The 13755-nt window shown below is 31.7% G+C and overlaps 1 protein-coding gene across 1 annotated transcript; it reads right to left on the bottom strand.

Annotated features, from left to right (window-relative positions):
• Positions 1-662: 662 nt before the first annotated feature.
• Positions 663-10267, bottom strand: LOC132715676 (uncharacterized; the record flags this gene model as incomplete). Its single annotated transcript, XM_060698716.1, is given in 5 exon segments — positions 663-3684; positions 5116-5255; positions 5675-5768; positions 7804-7845; positions 10241-10267. Coding segments are annotated over 5 exon segments (590 nt in total), but the record flags the coding sequence as incomplete, so codon positions are not given.
• Positions 10268-13755: the final 3488 nt, after the last annotated feature.

Raw genomic sequence — 13755 nt, 5'->3', positions numbered from 1 at the left:
GTTGAAGGACGACCAGACAACACGGGGACTACGGGTATTTGCAAAACGAACATAACTTTTGAAATTGAGTCTCCTAAGCAGCTGGCTTGTGACCCTTCATGAATGTATTCAATTAATATCAGTACTGGCTGCAAATATATTAACTGATGACATGGCTTCTCTACTTACTTCCTTTTTGCGAAAATATAAGTTATTGATAAAAAAATATGTACACTAGTGTAAATTTTAATGTCCCATATCACTAGAGCTCGTAGAATATTAGTTCTTATCTTTTAACAAAGATTTTAACCTGGCTTGCATCTTTTAGTAAGAAATGAGACAACTTCAGATGATATATTTTATTAACAAATCCATCCAAATATATAAATGAAAGCAACAACACAAAGATAGAATGTTTACAATAATAAGTTGACAATTAAAAAACACTATGTACACAGCATGATTAGGTTTATGAAAATAAGATCTTTTGTTTTATTTTGACAAAGCATTAATAAAGTTCATTCAAAGAAATATATTTTAAACACTTATTATTATTTACAGAATGATTGATTTCACACTAATAGACGGTTCTATGTCAATGATTAAAAGAAATGAAATGAAAAGGAAATATAGGTCAACTGTTAAACAAAATTAATGTGTTAGACGATGGTGTTTTTTTCTGCTTGTTTTTGACATTTAATGTTTACTGGCTTGTGAAATCTTGCATAATAAACAACTGTTTAATTAAAAGTCACATAGGAGTTTTTCATGTATATCAATATTCCTCAATAATTTATAAGCAGATTACCTAAATTGACAAAAAGTAGTACGATATTATTTAAATTATTTCCATAGACCAAATATGTTTCAGAAACATTTTCATTCTTTAAAAATATAATTATGTGAATTTCTAATCTTATTTTGTATTAAATTTTGTAAATATAGTTCCTTTTATACATGTTATCAATTTATTAAGCTGATTATTTATAAGAATTGATTAGTCTATGAATACGAAATACAAAATTCATTCAACAAATTTCAAGCATCACTATTTTTGTTTAATAAAACACATTTCCTACTTTTAATACTGTTATTTCTATATATGTATTACAGTTATATTCAAGTTTTCTATACCAAACTTTCATTATTCATTTTTTCTAAATGCATATAAAATGTCCCTAATATACCATACATTTTTTGCATATTCAAAGCGTGTTGTCTTACACTTTACATTGTTTTCAATATAAAACAATAAAACCGTATGTTCTATTTTTCACACCATATGATGGTTAAGGTGTATCAGTGATACCCCATAGTTTACAATCCATATTTATTTCAATTTACATTATATTAGACTAAGATACTAAAAATGATCATCAGATAAAAACATATCATACCTCATATCTCTGGTAAAAAAAGACTAATTGTACTGGTAACAGTATAAATATATATTGTTAAATCATGTTCGAAACAGTTACAAATAACCTTTCATTTTCCCAATGTACTAAACATTTTCAAAGTCAATTTTGGACCTTCAAGTGTGGCCTTGACCATAGGCCGGCACAAGGGTAAGATGAGTTCTGCACATTGCCCAGTTGGGTTTAACATTTGAGTAAAATTTGAAAAAAATCCTTCCATAAGCATAGAATTTATAGAGTAGACACGACATTTTGTCTAGTATTGATTGTATGTAAATTTACAGACTTAAAAAGGGGCATAACTTTGTCAAAATGCAATACAGAGTTATAAAACTTGACCTGCATATCTTATTTTTGACACCTCATATATCTTTTAAGTTTCAAGCAAATACCTGTGCTAGTTTCAGAAATATTCAAGTACATGTTAAAATTTAAGAACATTTTCTAAGTCAATTTTTTACCTTCAAGTGTGACCTTGACCTTCAGTCGGCACAAAGGTAACATGGATTCTGCACATAACCTTGTTGAGATGAACATTTGAGTAAAGTTTGAAGAAAATTCTTCCATTAGCATAGGATTTATAGAGCAGAGACGACATATTGTCTTATATTTGATTGTATGTAAATTTAAAGACTTAAAAAGGGGCATAATTTTGTTAAAATGCAATACAGAGTTATGAAACTTGACCAGCGTATCTTAATTGTGACACTATATATATATATTTCAAGTTTCAAGCAAATACATTTTCTAGTTTCAGAAATATTCAAATACATGTTAAAATTTAAAAATATTTTCTAATTCAATTATTGACCTTAAAGTGTGACCTTGACATTAAGCCGACAAAAGGGTGACATAGGTTCTGCACATCCCCTTGTTGAGGTGAACATTTGAGCCAAGATTGACAGACCGACCGACGGACGCGACAAAGCGAATCCATTATAGCCCCCCCCCCCCCCCACATTTTGTGGTGGGGTTATAAAAAATATCGAAATCCAATTATAAATGTGTATTTTTATAAAGAGAACAGAGATATACATGTACATTGATAACAATAATAATTTTAGGGATATGAAAACATCTGTTAAAAGATAGTACTTCAACACAATTTTAAAAACGTCTATTGATTTAAATCTTAAGTTATTATATTTTCGGTTTTACGGCGCACTAGCGCTGTTTAGGTCATCTGGCGCAGAAACCGGAAAGATGATTTCGGCTTACCTACCGTGTTACAACTTAAAAGCCGCACAAGAGGTTAAAAACCACATTACCTGCTGAAGTTAAAACTCCAGTGATTCGAACCCATTCAGTCACCTCTAACGATCACGCAGGGATAAACGGTGACTGCAATTCTGATGTTTCAACCTTAAAGGCAACACCTCAGACACAAGAGGATGGGGGAATTGTCAATCTTACATTATGAAATTATTGTGATAATATGCATAAGAGAGAAAGTACTAAATATTTAGTATCAACATCTTTGTTTCCCTGCTTCTTAATTAATCCAATACTGACTTTCCGTTTTTACCTTGTTTTAAAATGCCCATTATGCCTCAGAATTGCTTTTTTATTTCTCTGAAGCTTTTTTATTTTTGGTGTACTTTTATAGTTTTAAAAAGTACCCATTGGCCAATTATCTGAACCATCTTGTTCATTTGTTGCTTTATGGCAAAAAGTATAGTTTTAATGATTTAATATATTCTGTTGATATTTTGCAACTTTCATAACAAATAATTTTTCAATTAACGTTTTTTCTTAGTAAACCATTTTTTAAACGTTGAATTTCCTTTCTATAGAAGTTAATTTGATTCTGAGGCATAGTGTGTCTTTAAACTGGGCGTTTCATATTTGCACAGAATGTAGTATGATATTAATCTAATAATTCATAAATGAATTCTAACGTAATGTTCTGTATCGACAGCTGGTTAAACGTATTAAATTATTTTATCAGGATATGTGTGTAAATATCAAGATGAGCGTTAGGAATCATACGGAAATCAAGCCTAATCTAAACTGCTGTAAATAATATCAGCATTGATACCAAGCTCTTCAAGCGCTTCTGCAAGTTTTTCAATGGTAGCATTGCTTTCTTTGGTTTCCCTCCATTTGAACAATATTTCAAAAACTCGATGAACAGCAAACTTGTTGTCTTCCCGAATGTGATCAAGCTCAGCCTTCGTAAATCCTAACAAAAGAGCAAGGGGGACATACTCCCTTCCGATTTTCATCGAAATTTTTGCCATCTCTTTATCTGTAAGTTTTCGTAAAAGGACATCCCTTGGTAGTTTTGCTGCAGTTTTCAAAAAATATAAGTTGTAATATTGAAATGTGTGTGCTTATATGATTAGATATATACTCACAGCTGATGAAAATGTCAGATTCCTGAAATGTTTTGTGGCGCATTAAATATATTCAATTCAACAGACTTATAAAATTGAAGATCTAAGGCAGACATTATATAAATGAAAGCTTGCAAAAAGTACGTTAACCGAATTACCCATTTTTGAACGATTTTCGAACGATTATTGCTGCACAAAGTAGAATCTATGGAAATGACTGAGTATTCCAAAAGGACAAGGCTTAATGACAAATGTCAAATTGCTAAATGCATTTGTACATGTCAAAAATACATTAAAATAAACAGAGGCTAATTATACCTTTAAGTTTCAACCGGACATGATTTTTGTTTGCAGTAGTGATGTATTGCAAAATGAAGGTAGAAAATTACTCATTCGTTTGTGTCTCATTCTGATGTTTTTTCTACGATATATTTAATTTAGATTCAATAATGGTTAATTGGCATGCTTGTCACTAAAAATTGAAATGATTAAGCTCTAAAAGTATTTTATAAAAGACTAAAACAAATGTTATGAATCTGTGTTGTATTGATGTTTACATTCATGAAATGTAATGTATATATTGAGTCTGTGGAGCCAGATGGAGTACATGAATACAACGTTGTATAAAGATGATTAACCATGTTTATTTTTGAAAAATTCGATTTATTCCGTGATAGATTCTTCTCTTTTCAACAATATCCATTCTGGTTTAGGAATTGGCATTTCGCATGTGGAACTTGTCATTATGCAATTTGAATTGCGTATTTTGCAATAAAATTAGCAGAAACTTTTTCAATATTATGTAAAAATATAATTTAAAAGTAACTTAAGTTTGAGCTATGTAAACATATACATTTAGATAATAATAAAAGCAAGCATATTGATTCAAACTAAAAACAATAATGATTATTTTTCAAAATGAAAACACTGTGTCCATGTTTAATTAAGTACTCAGTAAAACTGCCACAGGTTTGGCAAGTATATCCGCCCGCCACTTTGTCAATATGGTTTTCTTTTTAAATTTCAGTTTAGTTCAAGTAATAAGACTAGTCAAAGATACATTTTTAGATTTTCGAACAGGCTACGTTTTTTCTCTCATACCGACAACCATGCACGGAAAATTAACATTTGCTTCGATGCACAGAATAGCAAATGGAAGACCATCTTGTGTTTTAGTAAGAGTTGCACTCACAGGCCTACAAATGCGGACAGAATGGCCAAGGGCAAACTGCTCAAGTTAACCCCTTCAAACTTTGTTTGTCTGGGTATAAGAATGGAAGAAAAGTGACTGTTCAAAGAAATTCTTAAAACTTCCATGCAGGGAACTGTACAAATGTACATCCACAAACGTTAATTTACTGACTGTTGAGCTAATATCTTACCATGTCCTCGCTGGTCAACAAGTTCCTCGTCAGTTAAGCGAACATATTTTATTATTTTTGTAAATCGTATTCCATTTCCATTGTAAGAATGAGCCCCATCATTTCCAAGCAGATATACGGTGATACAACTTATCGTTCCCCTATAATGAAAAAGAACAAAAAAAACTAAACATGCACGTCACTTTTAAGCTTCAAACACATCCGATACTTACGATGTTTCGTTTGAATAATCGTGACTTTTTATTTCAAACTACCTGCGATGCACAATGCTACGATGGTAATGGTAGGTCACTAACAACATGAATTTTATGTCAAGCAAATTATTGTATGCAATGTAATCATTAATGGACGCCTAAACAATTAGTCACATGCGTTTCAATTGATTTAAAACGCTGTTGATTTAGATATTATTGATTGCAGCTTTGTATACGACTGGTACGACTATTATTGTCAGCAAGATATTACAGCTGTTCTTGTTCCTTGCAAAATAACACAACAAAATTAACTGTACAATTCATGTCAAACAAGACAATTATAAATAAAAGGTATAACCTTTTACCTTTCTGGTCTTACAAGGCCTTTGCAGTCTTCGTTGTTGCCGAGGAGGAGAACAGCTAACAGAACAATGAATAGCTGCCACTCTAACCACTCATCTTTTGTAACAAAAAAGTATTGATAACTTAATTTGATGCAATTGGCAAATTAAATGAAATATAATAACATTTAATGAATATTTTCTGCCAAACGTCACATTTCAAAATCAATATTCGGAAAAATATATGTGTAATAGTAAAAACACTTCATGATTAAATGTCCGTCATGGTTTCTTATTTTATAAAACAAGAGGGCAATGATGACCCATTATACCGCTCACCTTATCATTAAGGCTCTAGATTAATATTGTTAGCAATAAATGAAAAGCAGATATAATGTCATCAACTTAAACTGATATCATAACGTTCATATCTGCACCCGAAAAAAATGCAAATGTTAATAAATCTTTTTTCATATATGCCTCCTTATGTGCTGTCACCTAGTTTATGACCTCAGTTGACGCTTTAGAAATTATTGATACAACCTCAAACAAATATATACAAAGATATTCGGGTTGAAAATATTACATCTATAATGTAAAAAAGGTGACCTAGAGACTTGATGACCCATTTTCGAACTCAACTAAGATTCAATTGATCATTCTGAAAAAGTTTGCCAAGTATCTACTATAAACGGGACTTCAACTGTTTCAGCAAAGATTTCCTGTGCTTTGACCTGGTAACCTGGCTATTGTCTACCACTACACGTTCATGCGTTACAAAGTAATTACATCTAGAGTTTGAACAAGGTTTTCCTTTGTTCAGGTGACCTGATTTAAAGCCCTACACGACAAATATTTCTAATAATTCTTACAAGACAAATATTCAATGCAATTTTCTTACAGAATTCATAAAATGTAGTCTGTAGCATGACAAAAGGGTTTCATGTAATAAAACGTGAATATCTATTTATCCCCAAATATCAAATGTTCAAATACACATATTGTTTGGGACTACACACTTGAATAAAAAACTGATAAAGAAAGATCCAATGAAAAGAAAATGTGATCTTTAGTGTGTATAAACAAGAGAGAAAAATAATATCTAAAGAACACACAAAACGGCAAAACTGAAACTGTTGCTAGCTTGGGATGACTGATCCTGTCCACGGATGCTACTTGAAAGTGCAAGCAATTCAAAAGTGATCCTGAATTTCAACCTCTTAGGGACATGATTTTAAATAACATAGAGGTTTACTTATTACGCTGCTTATAAAAAGCTTAATTATAAAGCTTTCATAGTTCGTATAATGGAATGAGGGACAAAAGTTTACCCGACCTCATTGCTTCATGTACACAAACTACTAGGTCTTTTTCCAACGTGGTGAAATTTTCTCGTAAAAATGACAAATCTTATCTAGTATTTTTTCCTATGTTATATCTTCTTTAACGAAAGTAAAAAAACAACAACAACTCGTTGACAGAGCAAATATTTTACAATGGGTAGAAAATTCACCAACTTTGCTACTGGTTGACTAGATGGTACTGCTTTTCCTATACAAGTTTTTGTAAAACTAGGGAAACCTATTGCTTGGTTAAATTTGAAGCGATGATCATAGTCTAAAGAGCTTGTTAAAATGCAATATGCAAAGTTTATATATATATATATCTGTTCTTCAGGGGGGGGGGGGGGATTGTTAATTTCTTTGTTTCCGCTGTCTTAGCAACCAAAGTCATAATAAACAGAAATTCAATCTTAGATATAATTGCATTTGGAAAAAGTGGCAAAAGTAGGCGAATTTCATAAAGGGTAGTGCATGTTATTATACCAACAGAGCAACTTATTTGTGGAATAGATTGTGCTCAGCTATATCGTGGAAAATATTTAATATCTCGCATAACCACACTCAAGTCACGATCATAGCGATAAATTTACCCACGAAAACGACTTAATAACAGTATCATTTTCTTGACTCCTTATTACATAAGAAACAAACCATATTACTGTATTGTAACTGTAATCTTGTTAGAATAAGTATTTCAAGTAAATCAAGAATGTAGAGAAATTAAGATGATCAATACTTGTAGCATAACATGACTAATCTCTTAAACCCCGATGTTGTGTTTCTAAATACAATAAAAATACACATACATACCAATGGCTGCCAGTATAAAGCGTAAGACCTGGCAACAGGCATCTGAAAAGTAACATAGAAAGATAAATTTTCGTTTGATTAGATATGGTTACAAAACAATTATCACAACGTTTATTGAATTCGATTATTCGAATAAATTACAAATATAATGAAATGTTATTTGTAAAAACAAATAATTATATTAAAAATAGTGAGGCAAGAAAAATGTTATCATTCAAAGGAAAATACATTCTAAATAAAACTAAAATGTAATACTTTAAAAATCAATGTGAAGGAATTGTAACAGTTGAGCTTGACAAGTTTGTGCTCGTGCGTAGAAATGTTGGTGTTTTACTGAGTATCACTAGTAGGAATAACATTTATCTCTCCATATATAGCATTGCACACTATAACGAATGGCATAAACTTAAACGTCTGTATCAGAAAAATATACATATGTTTGTTTATGCAGATTAATGTTCGAAACATGTTAGGTATACGCTGTCATACCGATCGGAACATCCTCAGCTATTAGCAATAATAACCTCGGTAACAATAGTCCTACCACGTGGTTTCAGACGTAGACAGAAATATTCGATAATGTAAAACGAATGTATATATTTGACATCAAAAAGAAGATAAAGTCTGTTCCGGTACAATTATGATAGAAAATATGTCTGACAACTATTTTTGATTTAAATATGTCCACTAATGTACACCTTTAAACAAATCCGACTTAATGTCAACAGGTTAGTATATTGTACTTTCGGTATCTACAGCAATAAATAATGTATTGTTCGCTTTTGTATCTATGAATTCACTTATTTTAGGTAGACTTTTACTTGATATATTGGAAATAAACTTGTCAACAACTCCCAGCATTAAATTACTATTTGTTTACATGTTTAGTTTCTTAGACGTAGGTTAGACCGAAATACCGTATCCGTTCTGTGTATTCATACTATTTTGTTCGATGTCCTTATCCGAAGACTGACGGAAAGGGCCGCAAAGTTGCGATTACTGTCATACGTCTATGCAGATACCGGAAACAAACTTTAATTTGTTTTTTTCTGCGTTGGTAGCAAGTTTAAGCTACTGTCCACGTCCCTTAGAAACAGTTTTATCAGAATTCATCAGTTAACATGATAATGCTTTAAGTTTAAATAAAGAAACGACCTGAAGGCATAGGATATATACTCTGTTGCAAAAGAAAGTATGCATGTTTTTACTTTAAATATTTATAGTTTAAACATATTTTATTGCATTAAATACATCATGTCGAATAAATAATGAGAACATAACAAAAGCAAATTGGTTGGACAACACGTTCTAGCAACATAAGATTAAGCCATTCCCAAAGCGTATAGATCTCAAACTTATAATACTTAATAAAAATTCTCTGATTGAATTTACAGTTTACTGTTACAACATACGCACTGCATAAACAACGCTGGCGTGACACAAAAAGGTAACACAACTCTTTAAACAGTAAATTTGATATTAAACTAAATGTAGCAGAAAATGTGTGTAAAATTGTATTACTAGTCATAAATTTGTGATGCTTTTTAATGTCTAAATTCAAATTTTCGAAGTCCAAGTGATGTTTACTTTTGATAGCACGTTGAAGCATGAAAAAATATTTTGCACGAATAAAATTTAAATGATTATTTGATGTTTAAGTTTGAACAAATTGTTGATAAAAGAAATGTAAAAATATATTGTTTTATTTGTTATCTTTTTAAGAATTTAAAACAGTATATTGCTGTTTAACAATGAATAATTATACAACGAACATCAAATTGAAACAAAATCCCAAATAAAGCAAATGGAGAATACTTTTTATGTCTAAGTAAATATTTTGTGGGTTTAGGTCACTTCATCGATTTATTTAAAGATCGTGTAACTCAATTTTTCATGGTTTTTTATCAAAAATATGATGCTCAAATGAATCAATATTGTAAGTTCCAAAAAGCATTATTTGTAAACATATTTTCGAATTTTCATTTCATGTTCATAAAGGGAGGTAATTAGAAATTTATTTTCTATAAAGTCTAAGTTATACTGTTCAACAAGAAATGTATGTATATACATGTATTTTAATGAATAAATATATAATGTGGACAACTATACATATTATTTGATGTTTGAAAATTGTTTTAGAAACATAGTTATATACATATATAAAATTTCGCTTCAGTATGGCTACAACCTTAATTACAACATACAGGATTTTTAATTCTAAATTTATTTCAGTTTTTCAAATAGTCCAACTAACGAGAGGATGTTAACCAAGTGAATACAGTCAACATGTTATATTTCATAAAAACATAAGTTTATCATCTCACAAGGATCATGTGAGTGATGGCATTGATATGATTAGTGAGTTTAAACAACAACAAAAAGCGCGGAAAATTAGTAAATGATCCTATAATAAGAAAGAAAATAGATAGATACCAACCTGCAATATTTGAGGCTTCCCTATATTCTGTTTAAAAGAGAAAAAAAGATGTCAGTTGAATAATCATATTCGTTTCTATCTAAAATACTGACGAATACAGTGCCACTGAATAATCAACAAGAATTGGTTCCAGAGTAACCAACGTCCCCGCATCAGGGAAGTTTAATATGATGTACAGAAGTGTGCTATTTCAAAAGGTTGGGGTATGGATCTGGACTTTCGGTGCAAAATCTTGATCAAAGCTAGATCTGCACAATCATGCAAGTAACAATAAATTAATTAAAGAAATATAATGAAATACCTCCTGTGTATATGTCAACAGAAATACATTTGTATTGTTGTAATCACCATTTCAAAGACAAATACAAAATCAATACACGGTACGATTTGTTACAGGGAATATTTCGTGTTCAGTCCGTAACTTTTTCATCGATCAAGGTATGCGGGCGATTCAAAAAAGACATTTTATTTGCATGGACCTGACTTGGCAACATACCCTATAACAGACTGCTTTTAAAATTGACCTTTTAGGAAGATGTCTGGGTGTTGCGCAGGACAAGCCGTCTTATTATTGAAAACATCGGTTCAAAATTATTTTTGGTCCTTCGGGATCATTGATGCCAGCACTATTAAGTGTTGAGAATTGAGTACCGCTCTAGCCGGTGCTAGGGGGCGTGAGGGATGTTGCACCTATTCATTATCCCTCATGTACAGACTCAATCAAACCGAGTCTGCAATTCTTATGTAATTTTGTTGTGATTAATGCTTCCGAGGGATCACTTTGTTTCAAGATTTTTATACTTCACAACAACAGGTGTCAAGTGCTGTGTGGCAGCTGTAAAAAGTTGCCCCGTACTTCACTTCAGTGTTGTTATATTTTTCTGGTCTTTCGGGATCATTGATGCCAGCACTAGTAAGTAGTGAGAATTGAGTACCGCTCAAGCCGGCTAGGGGGCGTGAGGAATGTTGCACCTATTCATTATCCCTCATATACTACAGACTCGATCAAACCGAGTCTTCAATTATTATGTAATTTTGTTGTGATTAATGCTTCCGAGGGATAACATTGTTTCAAGATTTTTATACTTCACAACAGCAGGTGTCAAGTGCTGTGTGGCAGCTGTAAAAAGTTGCCCCGTGCTTCACTTCATTGTTGTTATATTTTTCTGGTCCTTCGGGATCATTGATGCCAGCACTATTAGGTGTTGAGAATTGAGTACCGCTCAAGCCGGTGCTAGGGGGCAGGAGGGATGTTGCACCTTTCATTATCCCTCATGTAAAGACTCAAACAAACCGAGTCTGCAATTCTTATGTAATTTTGTTGTGATTAATGCTTCCGAGGGATCACTTTGTTTCCAGATTTTTTTTTCAAAATCCCTTGATTGATAAAAAAGTTATATACTAAACAAAACATATACCCTATTACAGACCATGTTAAGCTTTGACTCTAATTGTGTCATTGACCTTGAAGGTTTAGGTTCGGGTATTGTGCATGACAAATTGATCCATTTTCGTGAACATTTGTGCCAAGTAATTTCAAAATCGCTTGAACAATAAAAAATATATGATCTGGACACAAAATATACCATATAAAAGACCATGTTAAGCTTTGACCCCTAAGTTTGACTTTGACGTTGCAGATAGAGGTCCGGGTGTTGTGCATGACACATTGTCTTGTAATGTTCAACATATGTGTCAATTATTTTTTAAAATTCCTTGATCTATGAAAAAGTTATGGAATGGACAAAAAATATACGTGTACCCTATAACAGATCATGTTTAGCCTTGACCTCCAAGTGTGACCATGAGCTTTGAGGATGGTGTTCGTGTGTTGCGCATGACATGTCGACTCATGATTGTGAAGATTTGGGCTAAATATTTTCAAAATGCCTTAATATATGAGAAAGTTATGGACCGAACATCACACATTCCGTCAAGCAATGTTGACCTTTATTCACAAAGTGTAGCCTTGATCTTGAAGGTAGGCATCGGGGTTGTTGCGCAAGCCACATCGTCTTGTTATTGTGAACATTTGTGCCAAGTATTTTCAAAATCCCTTGATGGATAAAAAAGTTATGAACTGGAAACAAAAAATACTGTATAACAGACCATATAAAGCTTTGTCCTCCAAGTATGGGATTTTTAAATCCCTTCATGGATAAGAAAGTTATGGACCGGACAATATGCAATGTTGATATTTAATTGCATTGATATTGGAGGTAGGTGTGACGTGTGACGAACGGTTAGACGGACGGAGCCCATTTCTATATCCCCCTTTTTTCTTCGAAAAGGCGAAATAATACATGGAGTCGGACATGATTTGAATATTAGTATATAGAAATTATTACACAAGATAATGATAAACATTTTTTTCAAAAGAGCATAATACCGATTTAAAACTTTATAATTTAGAGTAGATAAAGTATATAATTTATAATTGCATGCAATTTATTAAATATGTTTTTGTTTTTTATGAAAAGACAATAAATCAGTCATTTTTTACTGCCAATACTTCTATAAAACACAATTGCTTATCATATGGTTTGTTACGTCATAGCTTTGCTACCGCGGACAAACATAAAGATTGTCAAAGTAACATATTCTAGGGTTATTTAAATGTTGTATTCCAATGTAACACAACTATCTAGTTCAAGTCCCTTTACCAATATTGTTTCCCGCAAATTTTGCTTTAGTACCTTTTGCAGTTTTGTCAAATCGTGTTTCAAATCAAATGATTATTATGTTGTCTCGTTATTATTGTACACTTCTTTTGATCTAAATATCCTTTACACAATTATATATACATGTATTGTCTGCCTCTAAATAGTCTTTTAACAGTTACCAAAATGTTTTAACGTCTGGAAAAGGCATTTGATGCAAAATCAAATACATGTCGATACAGTTTCATGAGTTTAGTTTTTTATCTTTAGCAATGAAAAACATGTAAAATTATAGAAAAAAGAATCCCTATAGGTCCAAACAAAAGTAAAATGAAAAGTTACTGGCTTGGTTTGATTGAGCCTGTTTATGGACGATACTTGGAATTGAAAGCTACCTTACACGCATCATAGCACCGACTACAGTAGAATTCAATATTTAACATAAAATTGTAAAACTTGGGAATCTAGAAATATACACAAATGAGTTCATACGGCAGTTATAAAATCTTCCTGTGACACGTTAGTACAATTCCAAGAAAAGCGACATATGGTTCTCAAGTATGCCCTAATCGAGGAAACAATAAGAAAAACAATAGATGTAGGTCTAGATCAATAATTTCCGTGCCAAAGTTTCCAATCGGGCTAAAGATAGCACACAAAGACAACCTTAAGCTTATTTTTCTGTTTTTAATAAGTATCAAAAGTAAGCTATATAAGAAATTCAAATTTTATGATTTTAGGCTTTTGGACCTAAATGGGGTTTCTTTTATATAGATAAGAAATGTATATATACTAGTATTTAGTTACTCAAACAGATATTTCATTGGATATAAGAATAATATTGCTGAACGTTTC

Source organism: Ruditapes philippinarum, unplaced genomic scaffold, assembly GCF_026571515.1.
Source record: "Ruditapes philippinarum isolate M1 unplaced genomic scaffold, ASM2657151v2 ctg18195_1_1_1_1, whole genome shotgun sequence".
NCBI classification, from domain to species: domain Eukaryota; kingdom Metazoa; phylum Mollusca; class Bivalvia; order Venerida; family Veneridae; genus Ruditapes; species Ruditapes philippinarum.
Note: the sequence above shows the minus strand (reverse complement) of the source record. Positions and strands in the feature narration are given on the sequence as shown.